The following is a 27,670-nucleotide window of genomic DNA, read 5'->3' as shown; positions in this document are numbered from 1 at the left end:
AAAAAAAAAAAGCCCTGGCACAACCCTGTTTCCCTGGTGCAGTAAGGAACAATGAAAAAGGACAGTGGTGATTAATGGCGAGATCAGTGGGAGGGGGATCAGGCAATTCCAGATTATGGTCACAGCACCGCCACTCATCAGCTGAGTGCTCTTGAACAAGTCACTTAATTTTTCTGAGCCTCTGTTTTCTTGTCTTTAAAATGAGGGGGTGGAATAGAACATCTCAAAGGTTACTTTCTGTCCTAAAATTACATCATTCTCAATTTTTGCCCCAAACTTGGCATTTTTCCCTACAAAAGACCTTTCTGGAAACACTCGCTTTTCTATCCATTTCCTGAGTAAGGATCCTGCTGTTGAGTGTCAGTAATCGGATGTCATCACATCTATTATGTTATGACTTTCCAGGTGGTTTCTGGGTAATCATTTATAGCCTTTCTTGGAAAAGTAACCTTTCCATATTTCAAATCCATTATTTCTGTTGCTTTCAGTTAACCCCATACATTTCCACAGATTCTTAGCTGTTGCCAGTACTAAGAAAAAGCAGAGCCCATTTTCCATCATTTGCCACGCCAATATATTGAACTACAAATAGAAATGAGGGTACCTTTATTTTGAATTCCAACTGTGAATTAATTGTGTACATCATTTCAGTCCGTTCCATTTTCCGGGCTCCTTCATTACACAAACGAACCAACTAGAGAAAAGAGGAAGAAATCAGTCAAACTGAATTAACCAAGAAGGCTCATTTTCCCTTTTATATACAAACTTCTTTTGGGAAATGCTCACTTCATGAAACTCCTTCTCACTACAGAAGAACCCACGTGTGTAATCTAATTAGGTATGGCTATCAGGGATGTTGCCACTTGTGAAACAAAGATGAGGATTCCTAGATTAAAAAAAAAAGACTTATTCTGAACAACAGAATTATTCTTTTTCTCCTTACCTCTGACTTCAACAAATGCACACTCACATGCATACACACATACACACAGAGTGCTTATCTCTACCATTTCTGCTGTTGCTGCTGCTTTTGCTGCTTCTGCTGCTGCTCCTACCATTACTACTGCTGCTGCTATTACACATGAAGTTCTGGGGTGATTTTATTTCTTTGTATCCCCAGGGATGCTAGCCCATCTCTCATTATACTTATTTTATAGATGAGGAAACTGAGGCACATACAGGTAGAAATGGACTGCCTAAGACCACACAGTTTGAAGTAGCAGAACCAGTATTCAAAATTCAGATTGCCTGACTTCAGATCGAAAACTCATATATAAGTATACACAAAGACACACAAATTAAATAGTAGCTATTTCTGGGGAGGAGAAGGATGTACTAGCAGGTATGATGCAGATGCCAGTTCTCTTGACTTGAGTCCATAGTTTGGTGTTTAAGACATAAGACATTGTTACTGCAGGAGGAATTAGAGAAATCTCCCTCCTCACATCTGAGATAATGAGGACACTTGTGACCAGCTGCCTGATAATAATTAAAATGTGCAGGTCTGACTGATTGGCCAGGGGGTGATATTCTGGGTGCAAGAAGACTTTCAGCAATGTGTACAGATGGCTAGGACCTCAGGAAGACTTTTGCTGATTATATCCTGGAAATTTGGTGCCATGGAACTGGGGTAGAGGGTGCACAGAATTAAACATGATACCAGGATCTATTTAAAAGTAACATGCAAGGGCCAGAAAGAAATTTGACCGCTGCATACCAGAATTCATCTGCCTATGAGAGTGATATCTTTGGGAGCATATATGGGGCTAGGGAGGCATACACTTGGCCCCATAATAGGGTCTTACAGGAAGCACATTTAGGATTTCCCTTTAAAATGGATCTCACAGCCACTCTAAACTCACAAATTCAGGAAGAAAAGAAAGCCAGCTCCCTTGTCTTAAAGTCCTACCAATTACTGCTCCAAGATGATGTAGCAGAAGAGAGCCCTGTAACACTGCATCGCCTCAGGAATCCAGCAGACCTGACTCCATGTGAACTTTGTCCAAAGATCAAATGTACTCTCATGATATAGAGAGAGATGAGTCACCACAGAGGGCATTTGATCTTCACTTGGACTTCAAACCATGCCAAGCCCACCACTCTTTTCCCTTTCTTTTAGTATCTTCTCTTCTCTCACTCATGCTCCTGGAGGGTAGGGATTGTTTTTCTTTTTCAAATATTTCTATCCCTGGTACTTAGCACAAGAAGGGCATAAAGTAAGAGTCTAATAAATACTAATTTCCTTCCTTTGTTCCTTTTAAAGTGTCATACATCAATCTTAAAATAAAAAGGAGCATGTCGACATTAAAGACATCCTAAGGAGTGTGATTCACACCTAGCACTTGCGCTCTATCAAAGTGGAAGGTCAAGGACTGTTTTTGGCTTCTGGATCCCCAGTGTATAACACAGTACCTGACACGCAGTAGATGCTTAATAAAGGCTTGTTCGCGATTAAAACACGTGGGCTAACAACCTTTGAAGACCAATGACAGCGAGTGGAATTGATTGACCTCCAGAATAAAACTTTGACAAGGACTTCTGTCAATTGGCACGTTAAAATTCAACAACTGACATTCTTTTCTTCCACCAAAATATGCTGCCCCTTGGCCCTCAAGAACAAAAATGAGGAGCACTAGATAGAAGTTTCAGAGAGGCAGATTTATATTTGATTTAAGGAAAGATGTCCTGATAATTGCAGCTCTCCTAAAGAGAAAGGGGCTGCTTGGGAGAGAGTGGGCTTCTTCTCAGAGGTGAGATGCATACTTTGGTGGGGGAGGGGATACTGCAGAGGGTTTCCCAAGCCAGCTACAGGCTGGTACTAATGACCCCTGAGTTTGCTTTTAAATCTGCAAGCTTCTCTCAGGGAGAAAAAAAAAAACAACAACACTAGAATGTGGCAAATAAAGCAGCCAGAGGTCTCTGGAATTCCTCTAAAAGAACACGGACAGCAAATGTCTGTCCTAACTGGTTTTGATATTTATCTGACAGAAGACAGTCCGCTGGATCAATTGATCTTTCCTGGTCCCTCCAGTCTCACAAATCTGGAATCGTAATTTTCTGATGGAATGCTAAGATTCCTTAGAAGTTTCTCTTTTTTCCTCCCACTTCCAAGTCATGACTTAAAAAAAAAAATCTATAGGATAAAACCTTTTAAAACTGATTTCTAATAGATACCAAAACAATCTTAATTTTTATTAAGCAGAGTATTTTGAGATGTTTGGTAAGAAGACAATCAACTCAAATGTTCCAAGATTTTTTTAGACTTTCTCTAATTCCTCCTTCAGTAAGAATGTCTTCTGGCTTAAATAAACATCAAACTATGGACGCAAGTCAAGAGAACTGGCATTTGCATTATACCTGCTAGGACATCCTTCTCCTCCCTGGAAATAACTTCTATTTAATTTGTATGTCTATGTGTTTAATTATATATGAACATACTATTTCCCCCAATAGAATGTAAGTCCCTTGAGGGCAGGGACAGCTTCATTTCTGTCTTTGTATCTGCCACTCTTAGCGTTCAATACACAGTAGGTGTCTATTAAATGTTTGTTGATCTGCTGATTGAAGGAATCAAGAGAAGGAAGGGAAAAAAAGGACATTTCCCAAGGACGAATTGCCAGGCTCCAATGATCTCTCAAAAAGGGCTTAGGGCCGCATCTAGTTGAAACAACTAGCAATCCATCACAGTTGAATTCTTTTTATAGGTTGCTAATCCTTGTCTCATTGGATTTCAGCAACCTGGAAGAGTTTTCTGAGATCAGGCCATCCAGGACTGGCAACTGTCCCTGAAGTTCCACAGAAAAGCATATTTGACAATATTAATGATAAGAATAATATTGATAATAAAGTAATAATGCTATTGATAATACCAGTAGCTGATGTTTACAAACAGATTTTAGGTCTATGAAGGAATTTACATCCATTATTTCATGGCTGTCTCCCATGCCTGGAATGCTCTCATTCCTTCCCTCCACTTCTAGGATCCTTGGTTTCCTTCATGATTGAGTTCAAATCCCACCTTTTGCAGGAGGCCTTTCCTAATCCCATGAGCTACTCGGGGTCCTCTACTCATCACCTCCTCCCATAGTAACCTTCTATCTACTCTGCTTATGTCTCAAATTATTATCATCTATACACACCTATGCTATACACATATCTTTATGTACTTGTCTCCCCTATAGAATGTAAACTCCTTGAGAGCATGGATTGCTTCACTTCAGTGAAATGATACAGTGTAACTTCATTTCAGTGAGATGATACAGTGTAAATACTTACTCAATGCTTGTGTAGTGATAGTCCCTCATGGCAGCTCTGGTAGATTCCATAAAAAAAGAAAAAGTAGCAGGCCCCTGAAAGGCAGCAAGCTAACACAACCACCACCAGCAACTGCACAATGGTACCATATTTATGAAACAGTGAGCACGATGCCTGGCACCTGTAGGTGCTGAATAAATGCTTGTTCCTTCCCTTCCTACTAAAGCCCTTGAACCGAGGACCACTTGGTGAGGTTTTCAATATCCTACCTTGCTCACTTCTTTCAGAGCCCGTTTGCAAACTTCATATTTGGGCGAATCTTTAGGTGTTTTCTGACAGATGGTCTGGAATGAATTAGAAGCCAATAATGTTAATTGGTTTTAATACATTAAATAGGAGCAATGTCAATCCAGAGGAGGTCCTGAATGCCAAACTCAAACCTCAGGATCTCCCCTCTTCACTTTGTGCTGTTCTTCTCTAGCAAAGTACCCTGCACTGTGCTGCATTTTTCCCTTTCTGTAAATGTTGTATTGATGCTTTTTCCTTTTTTTTTTTTTACCAACATCACTTTTTTAAAAATTCCCTTTTTTTAAATGAACAGAAACTGATTTTCTTTCTCTTCCCCCCCCAACATTAAAAATAAAAGCAAAACTCTTTTAGCAAATTTATGTAGTTAAGAAAAAAAATTCCTCTATTTTATTCCTCTATTACATCTGAAAAAATAAGTTTCATTATGAATGGTGAATTCAACCCCTCCCTTTCAGGATGACATTACCATTCTCATTTTCCATTGATGATTCCTTACAATAGAATATTGTAACAAATAAGGTCAGGCAAGTATGGGGAATCAATATAGTGACCATGCCCATAAACCTATGCTTCATTCTACACATCGAGAAAGAAATGATGTGGCAACATCATTCTTGGGTAGTCAAGGCTGGACCCTGTGTAATGTGCTTGTCATGTGGATTACCATGGATTACAAGTATCAGTATCTGAGCCTCATCACAGGGACTGTAGTTTATCTCACCTTTTTGATCTCCTTTCTTCCCTTTGCCTCCTGCCTTATCCCACCCTCTAAGCTCTGTACACAGAATGGACAGGAGAAACATCCATTTACTCAAGTGGTCTACAAAGGGTTTCAGTAAATATGAAAATGACATTAAACAAAAAGCTATTCAGTATTTGGAATATCTTTAAGCACAGGATGGTGAAAAAGGTAATAAAATATGTGATGAGTAGGAAAATTTGAAGAGAAAGCATGTGAGATGGTCTTTGGCACCTATATACTGCACCCTATGACTTGCACTGGATTTCAAAGGGGACTGGTTCAGGTCAAAGGGACTGATTCAGCTCAGGGGAACTAGACCTCACATATTTGTACATTCCCATCTTGTAAGGACAGACCAAGAAAAAAATCCAACTCAAACAAAATCCACTAATGCAATTAAACTGTTATAATACTTTTTTTTAAACCTTATTTGGCAATTTTATCGAAATTCCTAAATTAAAAGCAAAGTGAAAATATCCTAGGCATATTGTGACTTCTCTAGTGTTTTATGTGTTTATTCAGTTGTTTAGTCATATCCAAATATTTGTGACTCCATGGACCATACTATCCAGGGGGTTTTCTTGGCAAAGACACTGGAGGGTTTGCCATTTCCTTCTCCAGAGGATTAAAGCAAACAGAAATTAAATGACAGCTAGTGAGTGTTTGAGCCCAGATTTGAACTCAGGTCTTCCTGACTCTAGGCCCAGGACTCTATCCATTGAGAAATGTAGCTGCTTCTCTAGTGTTGCCAGATTTCTAAATGAGACTTCAGAATTAGGAAGTGGTGAGAAAGTTGGAATGAAGTGCGCTGTCAAGTAAGACAAGAAACCAAGAGGACCGACTTAATGGAGGATGAAGTGACTTCAGACTTTCTCACCTGAGCTAAGGATTCAGATGGGAGCTTCCCAGATTGTATGAATTAGGGATGTACTTTAAGGGCAAAGACCTGTTTTCTGACTGTTCAAATATGGTGCTTTTCTAGGTAGTGATAGCACTTTCTGGGCCACAATGCCACACCTTCTCAAAAACGGCATTCTCCAAGACTGAGGTTTGTCCCAATAACTCCTGGATCAAAAATAAGGAGATGAGATAGATGCTAGAGAAAGCATGGGCCAGACATGTGCCCATTATCCTAGATGCAAAGATGAGGTTCCTGGAGGAAAAACACTTTCCAAAATATGTAGGTCTCTTTCCTTCACTGGCATAATTCTCACTAAAGCCTGCTTTGGACTGTCCTGAGGCAAGGGGAGAAATGGAGACTAAAGGTCATGGGTATAGCAATCCTTCAATACTGGGAATAACTGTATGTCAGCATTTTCTTTGTAACACTATGTATTTTATTTTAGGCATTTAAAAAGATTCTTCTGAGAAGAATCTGACTACCACCACTGGGGTCCATGAGACAAAAATGATTTAAGAGCAAGTCAGAAGACCCTCCTTTTTCTCATCTGTCCTAGGTGGTGGCCTCTATGGTCCCTTCCAGTTTGTAAACTCCAAGAGACTATAATTCTAATGCCGGTTCAGTCACAGGACAGTTAAAGTCCAAATACACATGGGATTAAAGAGTAAAAGTTATGTTTTATCTTGGGAAACACATTCAGTAAAAATTATTAATGAGCAAGAAAAAGGACACACACGTGTACAGTAAGGTCCTTTAAAGGAGAGATTTTTTCTTTTGTTGTTCTGGGATCTCCAGCAGATACTAGGTGCTTAATAAATGCTACTAATAGCTTTATTGATATTATTCAGAAGTGTGACATTAAGAAAAAAAGGTAAACATGTAAATTTGTCATCTAAGAACAAAATTCTGGAAAATGAAAATATAACTGTTATATGTCAACAGAAAGCCATTTTGTAAGAGTTCAAAATTCAATATTTAGAATCAATCTCTTTATTCTGTGTAAAGTACACGCTGCCTTTTCATGGAATCTCAGAGTCAGTGGGGACCTCAGTGGCCATCTAGTCTAATCTGCACTGGACCTCTTCTCTTCTTTTATTCTGGGTAAGTGCTTATCTAGACTTGTTTGGGAAACCTTGAATTATGGGAAGCTCAATGTGGCCTGAGGCAATTCCATTTCATTTCAGATAGATGTAATTATTAGCATAATAGAGACCTAGCTTCAGACCCTTGAAGATATGGATTCAAGTTCTGCCTGTAACACACACACACACACACACACACACACACACACTACCCCACGTAAGTCATTTAAGCCTTCCATTGTCTAGACAACTCCCAAGACTGTAAGTTCAAGAGAAGATGAGAACCAGCATTAGTTGAGGATTGTTCCTCAATTCTAAATTCTGAAGAAGTCTCAAGTTGAGTCTTATTTCCCAGCTTTTTCCACTAAATAAGCTCGGATGTACCTCTTTATAATTCCTACCCACAACACTGCCTTTCAGAGACTTCAAAGATTTCATCTCCAACTGTAGCTCTGATGGTTTATTTCTCTTTGGAAGAAATCTTAACTGACAATAGAAATCAGACGTATACAACTGTCTACAATGCTTGGCACCATGCTTCACACATAATGGTGACTCAACACATGTTCGCTGGATGCATGTCAGGGCTCATGGTCCATGGGAAAACTGGGTTCATTTGGGAGCCAACTCTGGTGGAACAGATACATTGCCTAAAGCAAGGAATATCTCTACTTCAGTATTTTCTATAAAATTCTGTGTGCCAGATCTTGAACTTTAAAAAGTGAATGTGCCCTAAATGATGCTTCCTTACTGTGGGAATTTGCCATCAAGATGAATTATGAAGAGCAATAAACTATTTCACTTGGGAAAACAAGAAAAATTAACAAGAAGGAAACCAGCTTCCAGCTCTGATCAGGTCTGGACCAGCCTTCCCTATCAATTCTTGTTCTTCCCATTTTTCTTACAATTTCTGACCCAATAAGGCAAGTCAATGCCTATCAATCTCCCTGGTCCATTCTCCTGCTTTCCCCAAGCTACATTCTCTTCATTCGAAAGACAGTTTCATGCTCAGCATTTCCAAGACAGTGTCCTAGCAAAGGAATGACATTTACTTTACCTTTGTTTCTTAATTTTCACATTTGTTATCAACTGTTTAACATTTTAGTATTTAATACCTATTTTTCTACATTTGAGGAATAATCTGTTATTCCATACATTATCTCCTTAGTACCAGAACCCCTAGTACCAGCACCTTTGAAGCAAAGAATGTTTAAACTGGACAAGTCCTTGAAGACAATATAAGTCATTCTTCTCTTTTGACTGATGAGGAAACTAAGGCTCCCAAAAAGTGATATTTACCAAGGTTTCACAATTTGAGTGTAGGAGAGTCAGAGCTCAAACATAAGTGTTATGATGACAAGGTCACTGCCCTTTCTACTTCAAAGAATTCATGATACCTTATACATAAGATTCCATTGAATATTTCTTAGATATAGAAATTGAATGAATATGTGACTAATTGAAGGAAGGAAGGAAGGAAGGAAGGAAGGAAGGAAGGAAGGAAGGAAGGAAGGAAAGAAGGAAGGAAGGAAGGAAGGAAGGAATTGTAAGTTCCCTGAGGGAACTCTGATTCCATATATATGTCACATGAATCAGTACGAGTCTCCGAGAAGACTAGGAGGAGCAGGTAGAGTTAATTATAATTATAGTTATAGTCAGTTATAGTTCTAGACAGTTGTCTTCAAGTATTTGAAGGGTTTTAATATGAAGGAAAGAGTAGACCTGTTTTATTTGGTACCAGAGGGCAGAAGTAAGAACAAGAGGCTGAAATGGCAAAGAGGTTAATTGAGGGTCTATGTCAGGAAAAACTTCCTCATACTTTTAGTAGTGTCCAGATGGAATGCGCTGTCTGTGAAGGTGGTGGGCTACCCCTCCATGGAGTTCTTCAAGTAGAGGATGGATGGCCATGAGTCAGGAATGTTGGAGGGGAGATTCCTTTCATGGGGAGGCTAATGAGATGGCCATTGAGGTCCCTCTCCAATGCAAGGTCCATGGTTCATGATATTGCTTGTATTGTAGATGACATCCAAAGAAAACTCAATACAGACTAAGATTTTTCTGCCATACAGCAGCTTCTTACTGAATAAGGACAAATGTGTCTTATCATTGTCACAAATGATTTTAGCAAGTACACTCCCTAAATCCAAATAGTAAAGTCTCTTCCTTAATTATACAAAGAGTGAAATAAAAAAAATTAATTAAAATGAATTTCTTACATCCATCAGCAAGGGAAGACGTGTAACCCTCTGCATGGGGAGAATGAGGAAAGAGATCATGGGTAAATTCCTACATTCTTCTTGGGATTCAATCCGAGATAATACTTCTTTAAAAGATGGATTAGTTGCTCTGAGAAAGGGGGAAAAAGAAAAAAAAAACATTTCAAAAGATTATTTGCTCTCCATTTTTACTTTATCTCCTCAAATAAATAGCCAATAGGAATACATATATATATATATATACATACATGACAAAAGTTTCATTCATAATGAATTTTAAAATCTAAAACCCCCACAATCCCATAATTAGTTCATTTCTGAGGCTTTCAAAATGGAATAACACAAAAACATGAGTTTATGGAAGCTTTCATGGGCTACAAGTCTAGGGAACGCTAAAGCTGACCACAAAATGTAACCAGTCAGCAGATTGGTACCTTTGAACATACCCAAGGAGATTACCAAGTTCTCAATGTAAACACTTCCACCTCCTGCACTTATTCTAACTCAGCACCCATTTCCTAACTGGTCCCCACATAGAGATGAATTCTACTTATATTGTGAAGAAAGCAACTCCTTCCAAATTTGTATTTGCACTAATATAATATTTCAATTCATAGTTTCGCTCCTGCTCTAGAGAACCAATATACGTGAAGAAAGAAGATGGCCTAACAGACTCCCAACATGAGGGAGCAGAGCTTCAGGCAGCCAATAGACTTCTGATGCTCCTACCATTCCCATGACAGCATTTCAAAGACTAGGATGCTCCAAAGGTCTTTTTTTTCTAATTCTGTGTATCCCCAGAGCTAAGCAAAGTGCCTGGCATATAGTAGGTGCTTAATAAATGCTTATTAACTGGCTGATGAGTCTGTCCTACAATTTCTGAAAGAGGCCAGGAGAGAAGCAGAGGATGAGAACCCTACTATCACATTTAACAGATTAAAAGATACTTGAAGGCACAGATACATGCATTAGTTCTCTTTGTATGAACATTTGTTCAATGAATAAATGAGTACTAATAACTCATGCTTTAAGATTTCTCAACACACACCATATTCTTTGATCCTCATAAAAACTCTGTGAGTTAGATGCTATTATTATCTCTGCTTTACAGATAAATGGAGGTCAAGAGAAAACAAGACTAAAAAAGAAAGCATTTTATAGTTGAACTTGAAGACTTATAGTTGTGTGACCCTGGGCAAGTCACTTACATTTTCTGGACCTCACTTTCCTTGTCTGTAAAATGAGGGGGTTAGATTTGATGAACTCCAAGGTTGCTTCCAATTCTCAATCTCTGAATCTATGATCCTATAAATTGATCTGACAACTCAGAAAATATCAGATTACTTAGTGCTCTTTTTATGACCAGGTGAGGATGGTAGGGAAAGTTGGGAAGTGGGAGGAAATGCTGATTATGAGGAGTTCTCCTTTGCAAAACAAAAAAGAACAAATGATATTCCTCAATAAAGCCTATTAAAAATGAAAATGAGAAATTTCTGGCATAGTAGATGAAACAAAACAAAATGCAAAGCTTCCAAATGAAAGCTTTCTAATTCTGATACTACAGCTGAACCCCAAATGAAAGAGGAGAAAATGCAGCTCTCTCCCTTCTCCCTATTCTGTCAGACTTGGTTCATGTATGTTGCTAAACTTCCTTCCCTCCCCTCTCATCATTTGCTTTCATTTTTTATTCTTACAAGGGAGAGGACAGACAGATATACTCTGAAATGAAGGTGATTTTTTAAGTACTGTTATTTTTTTTAAAGAAAGTTTTTATCTACTTTGAACTAGAATAACACATTTATAAAAAAGAAAGCAACAAATCTATGAGATTAAAAAATAAATCATTTTTGCTTTAAAAGAAAAAGGAAAAGCATCAACTATTTTAAAAGAATTTTAAAATATAAACCATATTCTGCAGAGGAAAAGTGAAATGGTACCTTAGTGAAAGAAGGACTTGTAGCCCAGAGGTCTGGGTTCAAAATCTTGCTCTGACACTTTAAAAAACCCACTTTTTTTTTGCAGTTTTCCCCTAAAATTTCCAATATCTCTATGGGATTTTAAACTCTCTCTTTTGCACTAGCTTCAATAAGACATGCGGGGGTCAGAAGAGGGGAGAAGCACTTTTAGACAAGTCATTAGAATTAAGGTCAGGAAGTATAGCAATTGATTTTTCATGGAAAGTTTTTCAATTATTTTTGGAGAATCTCCTTCTTTGAGTATGGCGGTGGTTTGGGGCTGATTCCAACCCTCCCCCTCCTCAAGGACAGCTTTCTGCAGATGAAGGGCCAGAGCCAGCCCTCCCTACCAAAAGAGGATCCTTTATCTCCATGTAGGGCCCCTGCAGGATAATCCTCACACCCACCCACCGAACACACCTGGTCTGCATGGAAGCTTGCCAGAGCCCTGTGCTGTGGGAATCAAACGCCCAAGATCCCAGGAGAGAGCATGCAGACACATTAGTCCTGGCAGCACTCTCCCCAAAATGGGGCTGGAGGCATTTGCATCTGAGATTCAAGTCAAGGGATGGAAGCCAAAGTGTGGCAATGTTTCCTTGTGCAATCATCACCAGGCCCTGAGAATAACATGATTGAAACCTTTGCTAAAGAATGACAAGGGAGACCTGTAGAGAGGGCAAAGCCAGAGCCCTCATTAGCTGGGTTAGGGGGAGTCATCTGTTTACACACGTACCAATGCACAATTGCATCATAGGCAGAACTTCCTTGGGATAATAGAGTTTGCTCATTTGTTTGAATTCAAGAAGTGCTTTATTTTCCCCCATTGCCTCCCATTCATGTCAACTGACGTGAAACAATATTTTCCCCTAAGCCCATGTAACTGAATATAATCTACGGGAAGAGAGGTAGGTGATTGATCTGTTCTTGACCCTAGAGCAACAGGTATAAGAGAGAGGCAGTATGATGGAATAGAAAAAACATATGGGAGTCAGAGACCTGAATTCCAATTCTGACTCAGCCATTTGCCTTCACGTGACATTGGGTAAGTCAGCATATCTGCATTTTGGTTTCCTCAGCTGTAACATGAGGGGTTTGGCCTTAATGATTTCTCAAAAACCATGCCAGCTCTAACCTATGAGCCTGGGATATTGAAGAGGGGGCACCTTCAGTCAAACATAAGGAATGAGTTGTGAAAATCAGAGAAATCTAAAAATTCCCTTGATGCCTTGGAAAGTAATGAATGGGCTTCCCCTTCCCAGAGCAAAGAAAGCATGACTACTCCTCCAGAAGGTGTAGAAAGAAACTCCATGGCCCCTGAGCTCCCACAGCAGAAAGAATGGGGGACCAGGAGTCAGGGCATCAGGGTTGCTGTCCTGCCTTGTACTAGTTAGAATTGTTTCACTCCACCCCTGTGGTCTTCATTTTCCATTTATAGAATGAACAAGGTGGTGCAATGAATGATTTCCAAGATATTTCCTCACTCTAAATTTTGAGATTCTATAATATATTATTAGAAGCTGTTCTCCTTCCTCTCCATATTTCCTACATAGAAACATTCACATTGCTTTCTTGCCATCTCACAACTACCTTCATGCTCTAGAGAAAATCCTATTCTAGAATCATGTTCACCTGATTAGTAAATACCTCTTTCAAACCAAGATATCAGGAAGAGTTCCAGTCAAGCTTCCCTAGCTTCCCTTCATTTCTGACTCTGGCCATCTCTCCCTCCTTTGCCCACATAGCCTCTACCCTGTTTCCCCCAAGTTCAGGGACCATGAACCATGACCAAATCAATGTCATTGTTCCTGAATGGGGTGTGCTAATTTACTCCCCCAAAGCCCCACTTCCCATCCCTACAGCTTTCCAGAAAAAGTGCCTCTTTTGGTCACTGTGCTCCATCTCCCCCAGGAGAATAGAAGCTTCTAGATCATGGACTGTTTTTGCTTCTGGTACAGCCTTTGGCACATAATAAGGATTTAGTCAATGATTTTCCATTCTTCCATTTATTCATGTTTCATACCAAAAGGTCAATTCTAAAACAGACAATTCTAAAACTAGTGTAGTCCCCCTTACTGACTTTAGTCTTTTAAAACCAGATCAGTATTTTGCAAATACAACAAATGTTACTTACATTAATTTTTGCAGAGTCCGTTGCTGGTAGACTTCATTTGTACAGTATTTTATATATGGATCAAATGTGGATGTTGTATGTTTTTCTACAATGTCACTTATATCTTCTAGGAAGATATTATTTTGGTGTCTTTCTTCTAATTCTTTAAAGAATCTGAAAAATAGAAGCATTTATATTTTATCTTTTCTTTTACTTGGTACACTTGAGAAATAATAATATTCATTTTACAGAAAATTTTAGAGAAATAATAATATGCATTTAACAGGAATTGAAAGTTTCTTCCTATGATATCTTGGATTTATTTGATAAAAGAATCTATAGGATTGGGAAAGCATGGAAAGATTCTGAAAGAGACAATATGCAACTTCTGACAGAAGACTATGGAATTTAGGGCAATTTCAGAAATAAATGACCAATTCTAGGCCTATAGCACAAGGAATTCAAGGAAAGAGGAAGCACCATATGCATAAAAAGTATTTCTAGTAGCCCTGTTCATTGTGGTAGAAAATAATTAAAAAGAATGTAAGGGGGGGGCGGCTAGATGGCACAGTGAATACAACACCAGCCCTGGAGTCAGAAGGACCCGAGTTCAAATCTGGTCTCAGAAACTTAACACAAAGACTAGCCGTGTGACCTTGGGAAAGTCACTTAACTCCAACTACCCTCCAAAAAGCAAAAAAAAGAAAAAAGAAAAGAAAAAAAGAAAGACTATAAGTGCCCTTGATTGAGGCTAAGCTAACTAGGTGCATGGATATAACATGGTTTCTTAAGAAATTATGAATATGAAGAATTCAGGGAAATGCGTGAGAAAATTGGTATAAACTGATGCTGAGTGATAGAAGTAGAACCAGGAAAACAATATACACAAAGTCTGCAGTCATGTGAATGGAAAGATGAAAAGAAGCAAACTGGATATTTTGTAAGTTCAACAGTTAAGACTAGCACGGAATAAGAGATGAGAAAGTGCATCTCTCTCCCTTCTTGGCAATGGAATGTGGGTTTGGGTGGGATATTCCATCAGGACAGATGGGCACCTGTCCAAAAATTGAGGCTCAGAGAGTTGAGTTGCCCAGAGCATTGGGAGCTGGATGGTCATGCTAGGATCACACAGCCAGGATGTGTCAAGGGCAGGTCTTGAATGCAAGTCCACCTGATGGCCAGGCTGGTTCTCCAGCTGACCAATACATCCCTAAGTGTTTACTGTGCATCCAGGACCATGCCAAACTTGGAGCAGCACACAAAGGAGAGCCAAAAGAGTCCCTGTCATCAAGGAGCTCACTTTCTGTTGTAAAAAGAAACAAATGTGGAAATAAATGACACGCATACAAGACATATATAGAGCAGATGGAGAGTAATCTCAGAGGGGAAGGCACTAGCAGCTTGGAGTTCTGGAACAGATTTGACCTAAGTCTTGAAGAAAACTTCAAGGGGAGTTTTCAGGAGAAAGGAAAGGAACTCAATCCAGTGACACTGGCATTCTGGCTGTCCCATGAACGAGACTCTCCATCTCTTAGCTATGGGCATTTTCTCTGTCTCCCTGCCTGGAAAGCTCTCCCTTCTCCACTCTGACTACTGACCTCCCTCCTGCCTGGCTTCCTTTAAGTCCCAAACAAAATCCCACTTTTTCCAGGAAACCTTCCCCAACACCTCTTGGTTCCAGTGCTTTCCCTTGGTTAATTGTTTCCTATTTATTATGTATATAGCTTGTATATATTTGTTTGCATGTTGTCTTCCCCATTAGATTGTAACCTCCTCGAGGGCAGGGGATATCTTTTTCCTCTTTTTATATCTGCAGAACTTAGTGGAGTGCCTAGCATATAATATGTGCTTAATAAATGTTTACTGATAGATTGAACGCTATATACCTATGTATTTATCCTTATGGATGTTTATCACTTCCTCTCTTTTATTGTGAGGTTTTTGAAAATGGGGAGTATGTGAAACTTTGTAAACTTCTAATGACCTAACACAATGCCATGATTCTTACCTAATTGCCACTGATGGTGAATCAGAATCCTTGCAGTGATTTTTATTTTTCCTATCAAAATTACATCATGGAGTTGGCAAATAGCCTGTGGGCCAAATCCAGTCTGCTGCCTGTTTCTGGATAGCTTACAAGCTAAGACTGTTCTTTATATTTCCATATATAGTATTAAATATGTATGATATTTGTATACATATAAAGTATTAAAGATGAAAAATAAAATATTAAAATGTAAAAACCTTTCGTAACTTTGGCCCATAGGCCAAACTTTGCTGACTTTTTTTCTGAATAATCATGGCAATCTATCAGAACTCTTTAGAATGGACACAACACTAGACTTTGTCTCCATTTTCAAGACTGCATCATCCAAAGTGATGGCTGTTGATCTCAGCCCAAGGGTATGCCTTCATCTTTCTCTCCATCTTGGACTTGAGCCCAGGTGGAGTTTGTTTGTGGTGGTGGTGATTTAAAGATCAGGTTATCACATCAAAGTGTGCCTCATACTCAAGGTGGACCTTCAGTCAGAAAGGAACATTCATCTGGGCATTCCCAAGCTCCCATCAGTTTGCTCCACTTGTGGCCTGTTCCAAAGATCCTTTTCACTCCTGATGGTCTACATGGCTACACATAGGGTACTAGCCAATGCACAGAAGATTTAGCCCTTGATTAAAAAAAATCAAACATATCATCTATTCTTCAACTCTAGTCTTCTTTCTCTAAAGTACAAACCCAACACTTAATGCTTCAGGGCTGTCCATACAGTTAAGCAGTGTTTGCTTCTGGCTTCCTCCACACCTGTGTCTCCTCCCAATCCATGGCCTTCTCCCACTCCCATATGTGTTAACACTCCCCTACTCCCTCTGCTGAACAATAGGCATGGGCAGCAAGGACAGAGGTGGACACAAGCAGTTGTGCCTTCTTGCTTTTGCTCATGCATGATGTTCCATCTCTGTTTCCTCTTGTAGAAGCTGTCATTCCTGACTGGAATGCATTTCTTCCTCCCCTTAAGATCTTAGAAAACCTAGTTTTCTACAAAGCTTAGCTCAATAGCCATTTTCTACTTGAAGCCTTTCATGATCTGATGAGCTGTTGGTGTCTTCTGCAAATTACTTGCATTCATTTATAAATTTTGCACATATTATTGATACGTGAATATAATGTCTCCCCCTAAGCTTAAGCTCCTTGAGGGCAGGAACTGTTTCAATGACATCCTTCTATCCTGAATGCCTAGCAAAATGTCTGGCACATAATAAATGTGCTTGACTGTATATGCAGGGACTGTTCACTGGAGCTTGGGAGGATATTTACAGGTGATGTGAGGCAAGAGATTGAAGGTTGCATTGGAAGATTGGAGGTGACTAGAAAATCCTTTCCTAGAGATCACCCTAGAGTTACTCTGAAATGTTATTTTTTTTTGTTTACCCAGTAAAGAAAAAATATGATTTTATAAATGTAAGCCCATGTAGTGCCAGTGGAAAAGATTTAGCAATTATCTTCTAAATATATATTCTCTGCTGGTGTGGGGATGTCATTGCCCTAGGCTTGACTTTCCATTAGCCATGGAATGGATGCCCCAGATCCTGCTTCCCAAGGAGGCACCACAAGATCTTGCCATCTTCTCTGTTGCTATGGGCAATTCCATATCTTTACATATCTCTCAAACAGTGAGTGTCTTATGATTCCAAGGAACAAACTAATTTTGATTTTTTAGTTTTCAGACATATGCAGAATAGCTATAAACTTTATTATTAAGCTTCATGTGGTTTCAAAGATAAACCCTTAGGGGAATGAAATAGCAGGTAATTATTTAGTCATCAAACTGTTTTTATATGTAAAATTTTCAGTTATGAATATTACAAATACATATCTTAGTAGCCAAGTTCTTCTGCTAAAGGAATTTTAAGTACTTGTCTCTAGCTCACTACTAATAACCAGAAAGAATGCAGCTAGCCCACCAAAAACAACAGTAACTTGGCTTTTCTCTATGTAAAAGGAAATTTCATTTACTAGTGCAAAAGGTTTGCCAGAGTATGAAATAGAAATCAGGCATCAATGAAATAAGTATTTTCTGCTACTTATCTAATGAAGATAGAAACCAAACCAATCCTATTCTCCTTCATTTGAAAAATGTAATAAAAAATCTTGATGCTGAAAGACTGTAGACAAATTGGCAAATTCATATCATCACATGATCTGTAGGATGATTGGCTGGCAAGAAGGCGGTGTTATTATTTTGGAAACCAGGAATGGTGGAGATTTAGGCCAGGGTCTTTTATCCAGGCACTTGAAGAGTAGGACACTGCAGATACAATCTAACTTAATGTGTAAAAACCTTTGGCTTTTTGGAAAAACAAATAAGCAAAAACAAAACAAAACAAAACAAAACCCAGAACCCAACCAGTAACACTGGATGATTCTCTAGCCATAAAGAATAGGGCTTTCATACTTCATAAAACAAACAGATCTATGGAGGAGCAACAGGCAATCACTCCCATGGTAGCCTTGTGGATTTCCTGCTCTGGTGGCTACAAATTCATTATTCCCCTGATATTCCCATCTCCATGAACCTCCAATACCGGGGAACAGGAAGGGAGCCTCTGGGTCTCAAAGATTTGGCCAGAAAAGCACAAGCTTTGATGGGTCCAACCATTCTGGAGAGAACAATGACACAGGTGTGCTAATGGATGCCATGATGATTGAGAACCAGTCTAGCAAAATTCCAAGATCATCATGCTGGCTTGGCCTTAGGGCTCTGAACTCTGATAACAGCAGGTCAACAAGACAAGTCTAGGAGGGACTGCTTTGTTTCTAGTCTTAGCACCCCCAGAACCTAAACACTGTACTTTGCTTGTAGTAGACATTTAATAACCACCACTGAATTGAATGAAATGCATTGTATAGTGCAAGAAGGTGGGGGATTTATAATCTGGGTCAGTGCCCATACTGATAAAATCAGGAACTCTTGCAACTGCATGTTACATATACTTGTGTATGTACAAATATAGACCTTTTATTGTCTCCTCCAATAGACTATAAGCTTTTTGAAAGCAGGAAATTTGATTTTTTTTGTCTTTGTATTTCTCGAATTCAGCACCACATGAGCTCCCAACACACAGAAAGCTGCTAATAAACACTGATCGATTGGCTACTTTACTTCTCACCTAATATATAATTTATCCTAATAGTTTGAATAAGAATAGCAGAAGAATTGTTCTTTGAAAACAAACAAAACACAGTAACTTTGCCAGAAGAGTGATAAAACAAGCTTTCCATGGGCACTTTCAAAATTAAGATTTCTAGACTAATTTCAAGAAGTTTTTTCCCCCTAATTGAGAACATCAGAAAATTGTAACTTTTATAACTTAGAATTGCTAAAGCTAAATTCTAGGTAAAAAATAAAATTTTACTTTCTGTGGAATCACATTGTGTCATTTATTTTTTTTTAATTTGTATATAGTCTACATATCTTTGTTCAAAGCATTCAACAGGTCTGTTTCAATCTAACTCTCACCAGGGCACCTCCCCCCTCCATGCCATAAAAATATTATATTGGAAAGAAAAAAGAAACTTACATGATAATTTTGTTGTATATTTGAAAGAAATGGTAAGTTATGTACAGTAGATTGTAGTTTCATGTGCAATCATCTTTCTTATTGTGATATGTTATGAAAATGCTTGTTTTATTCCATAAATTGAAAATAATATAAAAAAATTAAATTTTATAAAAGGGTTATTGGAAATTCCCTCAAAGAAATGATAGTCACTCCAAAATTAGAAGTCATAATTATCCTTACTTCCTCCCCACAGGAATCTTGGACTCCTTTACCTCCCAACCACCCTGAGCTCTGATAAGTGAGCTCCTTATATTGTTCTTCAATAGGCCTCTACCCAGGAGTGGGCTGGTAAATGTTTAACAACCAGCTCTCCAGGGGAAAAAAATGTATCGCAGGGCATACTTTTAAATTCAATCCATATTAATAACTTTTTCTCCATTACTTCTTATATCTAAACAATCAACAAAACAACAAATCAAGCCTTGATCTGTAGCATTTAGCTATTTCCTAAATGTAAATTCTTATTAAAATTTAACAATCTGCTGGAGAGCTGAGACAAGTTGGTTCTAGTATACCACTGCCTCCTCCTCCCTTCCTATCCACCAGTTCTAAGCCACACCACACAGTGTGAGTAGCCCTATATCCCTCTCAGCTCCCTTTTGTGCTTTGTCTTCCCCTTTGGAATGTAAGCTCCTGGAGGGCAAGGACTTTCTTGTTTTCATTTGAATCTCCAGTACTTGCTCATATTTGTTTTGCCAGCACCGTGGCAGGCAACAAGTAAATATTTAATAAATGATCATTGTACCTATCCATCCATCTATTTATCCATCCATCCATCCATCCATCCATCCATCCATCCATCTATCTATCATGACAAATACATTTTATACCAATAGAATGCCTTCAAATGCTAACATGAAGTTTTCTGGGATTTGAGTTCATTTAACCAAATAATGCCATTGCAGCGGAGAGAGCACTGAATTTGGAGTGAGAGGAATTAGACTTAAGTTTCAATTCTATTCTGACAAGTACCTTCTCTGGGCCTCAGTTTCCTCATCTCTGGGGCTGAGGGGATTCAGTGAGATAGATAAATGATTGCTAAGGACCTTTCTAGTCATAATGCTTTGATCTTATCTGAGCCTGTACTTCCCAATGTAAGTCTGACCTAATAATACACAGACTTCTTGTTGAGTTGTTTCAGTCATGTCCGACTCCTCATGACCCTGTTTGAGGCTTTCTTGGCAAATCGCCCTTTCCTTTTCCAGCTGATTTTACAGATGAAGAAACAGGCAAACAGGGTTCAGTGACTTGCCCAGGGTCGCACAGCTAGTAAGTGTCTGAGCCAGATTTGAACTCAGGAAGATGAGTCTTCCTAACTCCAAGCTAGGCACTGTATGCACTACCCCACCTAGTTATGCATGGACTTAACAACATATTTACAGTCAATTTTCAACCACTTATTTAATAAAAAGAGAATGCAATACCTGCAGGCACGAAACAGATAAGAAAGAAATTCAGTCTCAAGTAATTATCTGTGCCCTACTACTTAGGCTCTATACAACCTTAGGCAAGTCATCTTGCCCATGCCATATAAGATTATCCTCTCTTTCTGGGCCTCAGTTTCCCCAGGTATAAAATGCAAAGGTTGAACTAGATGCCATCTAAGATCTCTTACTGCTCAGGCTTCAAAACTTTGATATTGAATTAGTTCCTAGGCCCTAGAAAATAATTATACTGCTCAAGACCAGGTCTTCTTCTAATCCCATATTAGAATTAGCAAAGGGACCCTGGGAAACTTACTTCCATTTCTTGGTCTCAGTTTCCTCATCAGCAAAATAAAGGCATTTTTCTCAATGACCTCTAAAATTCCTTCCATCTCTCAACCTATGATCTCATGATTCTACCTCATGATACTTATGTTTGTGAATCCATGACTATTGAAACATGGATAGGCTATGAGGCAAGCATTTCAGTCTTTTCCACAAAGGATAACTGAAAAACAGACAGGTTTGGGTTCTCCTTTAGCTTCTATTTCCTATGCTTGAAGAAAGGAAACCAGTCTTTTAAGAGATACCAGCTCCTACAGAAAGCCTTTTCTGATTTCCTCCCAGCTGCCAGAGCCTCCCTGACAAAATGACCTAATATTTATTGTGTGTATAATTATGTATAAATGTTGTCTAGAGAGAAGGTAAGCTCTCTGAGGGCAGGGTCTATTTTACTTTACTCCCCAGTGCTTAACAGTTTCTCTGATTCATAATTGGTGCCTAATAAATACTTGCAATGGATTAAGTGGGTCTATGATCCAAGGACTGAGTCTAGTGTCTTCTCCCAGTACCACAGCGCATGCGGACTTTCTAGAGGTCTGATTCATATGGACACTCGAGATTTCATTTCATTGCTATAATTACTTTAAAATTAGCACAGGCAAATAAAAGCCTTAGGAGTAAACTAGCACATTACAAGTCTGTTATTATATTTATGTCTTAGAATCAAATATACAAATTACTCATTATCTGCCCTTCATTAAATTGCTTCTCCCCTTCTACAGAAGGAAAACCAAGCTGTAGCAGGCTCCATGTTTCTCCAAGCAATTCACTGGAAACTTTGCATAGATAAGACATTCTCTTACAGAATTTTTTTTTAAGTTCAATTCCAGCAGACTGGCAAATGTGCCAGTATCATCACCACCGGTGTGCTCAGGGAATCTGCTGATGATGCAATTCACAATTATTTCAGAAATGAATTTTCCAACCAATATCCAAGAGGAATTCCCAAACAAGAAAAAGAAAAAAATTCCGATCCAGTGAGTGTGTATTGTTGTTCAGTCACGCCCAACTATTTGTGACCCCTTTGGGGGTTTTCTTGGCAGAGATACTGGGGTAGTTTGCTATTTCCTTCTCCTTCCTTTTACAGATGAGGAACTGAGGCAAACTGGTTGAGTGACTTGCCCAGGGTCACACAGCTAGTAAGTGTCTGAGGCTGGATTTGAACTCAGGAAGATGAGTCTTCCTAACCCTATGCCTGTGCTGTCTAGTTACTATGACACCACCTAGCTGCTCTGTGTACTATGTGTCCTTTGTGCTTAACTCCATGCTCCATGCTGTGATATGTAACCAAAAAAAAAATGATAGAATGGGTTTCCTGGCCTCAGGCAGCTTCCTCTTGCATTGCTGGAAAGCTCTCCAGAAAATCTGACCTCACTCAGCCTGAGCGCCAACAAAAAGACTAAAACTTGGAACAGAAAAGAGGAAGAAGGCCAAGATGATTTTAGCAAGCAAATTAAGCCTATTTAAAGCAAACAGCTCAAGAAAATAAGGCCTTTTGAAGGACAGTTAAAGAAAACAGCAAGGCTCACCAGGAGAACGTAATTGTCAAGATCCCACCATGAAAATGTTTTTAGAGAAGGATCTTGGGTTTTAAGAAGCATGGGAAACTGTCTTGATTTTAAACTGAAAAGTAACATTAAATTTTTAAGTGATAAGGTCTGTTTTTGGAAAATGACTGGTCGTCATTCTGCATCCATTTCAGGTTTTCTTGGGTGGAATATTGGGCCAGTCTCCTATGAAGCATTATTTTCACTGAAGAGGCTCTTAATTGTTAGGGTTTCATAATGCTTTCAGCATAATATCTTTCCCAAATATAGGACACCTGGACAATCTCACCAGTTCTAGGGAATTCACCTTCCATTGGAACTTTGCCCAGGTTCATGATGGCAAAGAAAACAAATATCAGTCTCCCTGATTTTTCTGATAAGCAGAAGATGACTAAACAAAGTTACCACTGTAGTTTTATCTCTTAAGGAATACTGTATGATCCCACCGCAGGCATGGCAGGTATTGTTTATAGGAATGTATTGGCGGAGAAGAGCTTTTAAGACCATGTTTTGTTAGACTAAAAAAAAATGTTTTGTTTTGCTTTGCATTCACCAGAGAAATAATAAACAGTGGGATTTAGTATTGTCTATGCCTTTCAATGAACTGTGTGATTGAAAAGATATTTGCAGTAAAGAATCATATGTAAATGTTTCTCATGTTTTCATCAAGTAAGGTTGGTGTACTGTTTTCCCTATTTTACAGATTTAGAAACTGAGGCTGAGAATAGGTAGATGACTTGTCCAGGTTCATATACCTGCTAAGCATAAGGAGCATGATATAGCCTATTTTTCAGAAGTCAAGTTCAGTGTTATATCCATTAAATCATGCTGCCACAAAACCAGAGTATTATTTGTGATCTTTTATATTCTTTTGGAACTTTACCCTTTGAGATGCCTTGAAGATAAATTCCTCAGAGGGTCCTTAAAATGGTGGGGGATAAAAAGCATGAGGGATATATATATTTCCCAGTTTGTGACATACAGCTTGCAACAGTCCCATGAATGAGTATACCTTGGAGACAAATAACACACACAGCGATGTTGGCCCAGAACTGACTGGAGAGAGAAAGCAGTCAAGATGAAATTGGGGAAAATGTGCCGGGCTTTCAGGGATTCTGAGGTGCTTCCTGTGGCCCCAGCCATACCCTTCTTGTAATGCTCTCACAGAAAATGTTGTATGGTGGTGAATTATAGAGAGTCATAACTTCAAGTGACGCAAAAGGCAACAGAAAATTCCCACATGGGGGGTGGGAGGCATGATAAATTAGCCAAAGCATATGACTCCTGAAGACAAGCATGCAACAAATGAAGTCAAGTATAGCATCGAGGACCCATGTGGCTGAAAAAAGAAGTGGCTGTGAGGAGTAAGGGAGGGCAGCCCAAATGCTTCCCTGGTATCCAGAAAGTCCTATAAGACCAACAGGATGGGCTCCGGTGTGTAGACAGGTTCTTCTATGGAGAAAGCATGGAAGGATATGGCCAAGAACAGCAGAGTTTGTGGTGGGATGGCAGCCATGCTGGTGGGCAGGTCAAGGACACCAGAGAGTCATAAAAGGGAGGCTATTATGTATGTCTGAGGCTGCTTCATGCAGTGAGTGCGATCAAGGAGATCATATTTATAAAGAACTCAGCACAGTGCGTGAAACACAGTAGGCATTATATAAATGCCAGTGATAATGATGATGATGATTTATAGTATTTATAAAACTCTTTAAGGCTTGCAGAGAGGTCAGCAAACATTTGATTTTCATAACAACCCTAAGAGGCAGGTGCTGCTATTATCCCCAAGTTACAGAAGAATAAACTGAGGTTCAGGGAGGCTGGTAACTTTTTCAGGGCCTCACAACTAGGAAGTACCCAAGGCAAGATTAGAAGTAATCTATTCACTTTTCCACTCTGTTGCTCAATCGTTCAGTCATGTCCAACTCTTTGTGACCCTGTATGAGGTTTTCTTGGCAAAGATACTGGAGCAGTTTGCTATTTCCTTCTCCAGCTCGTTTTATGGACGAGGAAACTGAGGCAAACAGGGTTAAGTGACTTACCCAGGGGCACACAGCTAGGAAGTGTCTGAGGCTGAATCTGAATTCATGAATTCCTGATTCTAAGCCCAGTGCTCTATTCACTCCATGACCTATATATTACGTATATTCTGAGGGTACAACAATAATAAGCATCCTAGGTAGTATTTGAACCCAGACTCTATCTTGCCAGTCCAGTCTAACAACTGTTACACAGTTGGCAATGCTCACACACAAACTGGTTCCCAAGCTTTATAGCATGCTTCATGTTGTATGAAGAAGCCAGGCTTTGAGGATATGGAAGGAGAGGATGCACCCCCTGTCCTCAAGGCCCTTGCCACATTAGCCAGCCATATTCCGTGCAGAGGTGGTGCCAGCTGCATTGTCTGCAGAACCAGTTGGGCCAGCCCTGCCCTCACTGTCCTGATGGCAGATTGTGAGCCCAGAGTTTAGCTTCCACGATGAGAGTCAGAGCTCTGGTTATGATCAACACTCAGCAGAACCAGTCCAAGCTGCACCTTTTCTGAGAGCAGCCCCACCTCCCCTAGTCACAGTATTTCTCCCTCATTAATACCCATCTGTCTAAAGCAAAGCTAGACCATTTTTGGGTTTCTTCCTAACTCAGATGAACTGCCAATACAAGTGCTTATGGACGCCTGCCAGAGCCGGTCATGTACGTTCACTTCGGTAAGAGCCGCTGAGCCCGGCCAGCTAGTTTCAAATGTCCTCGTTGCTATTATAGAATAAATTATATCTTTAATAAACAAAGGAATATTTCAGACAAGCGCCCATAAAGCATGTGCCACTCAGGGGGAATACTTTCTGATGAGAGCACCAAAGAAAAGGACATTCTGTACTCTACCAAAACGAGTTCCGGTTTAGCACGGGTGGATTCTATTTTTTTTTTCTAAGTAGTTACATTGGCACTAAAGAATGGCATCCATTTCTTTCGAGCCAGTAGACGAAGGCTAACATGAAACAGGTTTGTACAAAAAAATTTTTTTATTGCTATTTCATACCTATAATTCACAGCACCCAAAACGCAACAGAAATTTATTGGCTTCCTACCCACCCCAACCCCCCAGCCCAACCCTTTTCATTCTCCATTTTGCTTTAATTTTTTTTTTATTCATGCTTTGACTATTGAAATGTCAAAAGGGTTAGAAGGAAAAGAGGAGAAACAAGGAGACCTCTGGGTAGCAGCCATGTCCAGGCAATTGGGAGGGTGAGCATTATGGCAGCTGAAAATTCACTTTTAAAGGGTGGCCTTTTCCTTCTATGCTAATGCTTACGTGCTCTTTGATAGCAAATGTGTCTGGATGGTTTCAATGGAAGGTTATTTTCTTTTTAAATGTTTTGGGGTCAGAATTTGCCTGCATACATGTACTTTTGGGGGAGTAGGGAGTTGAGAGGAAATCACACAAGAGCTGTTGAAGCCAGCTTGCTATGACTCGATTGTTTGGTTTTCAGCCCAAGCATTTATACTTCAGAAATCAGCCAATGCTACTAAACAACACTTGACTTGTCTCGTGCATGGCCTAGGCTGAAGAAAGTGATGAAGCTGCTAATGTTCTAAATGCACACTTCAAAGTATGTCCTCTATTTCTGGGGAATTTGTTGTTGACCATTTTTCAGCAGACTTCTGCATCCAGATGGACCATTTTGACAGAGAACTCCCAGCAAGGAAGTTTGCCCCACTGAGGCAGCTCAGCTGCTTGGCTACCACTTAGTTTAAGAGAGATGCTGCTGCCAGAAGCATGGAGAGCTTAAGGATTTGGCCATGTTCATAGACTTAGCAGGTATCAGTGACACCATCTGAACCATCCTCATTCTGGCTCCAAGGTCAGTTCCATGGCCACCATATATTCATGCTTCCTCTCATACATACATATAACTATGTAGATAAACATATACTCGTGTATAGACATATGGCAAAAAAAGGCACAGATAAAAGTCTCAAGTTGAGGGTATTTCATGGATATTATACCTCAATCCTTTCTCAGTCCTGATACCATGCAACAAGGGCCCCTTATTCTCTGAGCAGTGGAAAGCACTATAGAGGCACCAAACTATGAAAAACTTATCAGCTTGGCAGTGCTGGGAAAGCAAGAGACCAGAACTCAGACCTTCAGTAGTACTCCGTCAAAAGCAACATGCTAATTCAGTCTTCCTTTTAACATATCATCTAGACATCTGGCTCTATCTAGATTTATCTGTATGTAGATTGTTCTCTGTATATATGTACATATATATACATATATATACATATACACACATATATGTGTGTGTGCGTGTGTGTGTGTGTGTGTGTGTGTGTATGAAGGATAAAACTCAGATTCAGAGCTGGAAAGGACTAGAGGGGTCAGTGAATCCAGTCCCCTCATTTTAAAGATATTGAGACTGAGGCAGAAAGAGGTTTATTGACAATGACAAAGCCAGACTACTAGTAAGAACTGAAGCAAGATTCTAAGCCAGGTCTTCCTAATTCTAAGTCGATCACTCTAACCACTACACAACACTATCTCTTATTTTTACAAAAATGTTAAAAATGCCATAGAGCTAATGAACCTTTGAAAGTGTAATGTGCATGGGTAGAGTTTAAGCCTTAAAGGTGAATTAAAATAAAATGTCTCCTAAAGTTTGCTCACAACAATAAAATGGATGAATCAAAGGCCTCCTCCCATAGCATACATTTATGTGTCCTAAGCTTTTGTTTCTATCATACTTACATGCATTCATTCATATTCTAATTTTCTCCTGATAGGATAAGATGTCAAACGACCAATAGAAAACATTTTTCTCCTATGCCTGACTTCTGTGGGAAAAGGGGAAAATGAAGAAAGAAGGACTTTAGCTAGATAATAAGGAGAAATAAATTTGCAGGTGACTTAAAGGAATTTTGACAAGTAGAGTAGATAGCAGTTAAATTTGGGAAGGGAAAATTTAGGAAAACAGAAAAATTTGGAGAAGAATCTCAAAAGTCCTCACACTGGTTCAGATCTTATGTATAGTTAAAAGAGGGGCAAGATCAATTAAGAAAGATATAAAGGGATCAAGTAGGATTAGGGAATAGAGGCAGACAGGAGGAGGAGGAGGAGGAGGAGGAGGAGGAGGAGCAGAAGAAGAAGAAGAAGAAGAAGAAGAAGAAGAA

The 27,670-nt window shown here is 39.3% G+C and overlaps 1 protein-coding gene across 1 annotated transcript in view; it reads right to left on the bottom strand.

Annotated features, from left to right (window-relative positions):
- Positions 1-27,670, bottom strand: part of ARHGEF26 (Rho guanine nucleotide exchange factor 26) — a 137,217-nt gene that overhangs the window by 45,268 nt on the left and 64,279 nt on the right. Inside the window, exons 7-10 of the mRNA XM_069083427.1 lie at positions 13,591-13,743; positions 9,505-9,634; positions 4,524-4,598; positions 605-694 (exon numbers count right to left, since the gene is read on the bottom strand). Coding sequence (XP_068939528.1) covers positions 605-694; positions 4,524-4,598; positions 9,505-9,634; positions 13,591-13,743 — 448 coding nt within the window. The remainder of the gene's footprint in view (positions 1-604; positions 695-4,523; positions 4,599-9,504; positions 9,635-13,590; positions 13,744-27,670) is intronic.

This window comes from Petaurus breviceps, unplaced genomic scaffold (assembly GCF_028583685.1).
Source record: "Petaurus breviceps papuanus isolate PSGF00001 unplaced genomic scaffold, PetGlider_PUasm1.0 173, whole genome shotgun sequence".
NCBI lineage: Eukaryota > Metazoa > Chordata > Mammalia > Diprotodontia > Petauridae > Petaurus > Petaurus breviceps.
This window is presented reverse-complemented; position numbering and strand designations above follow the sequence as displayed.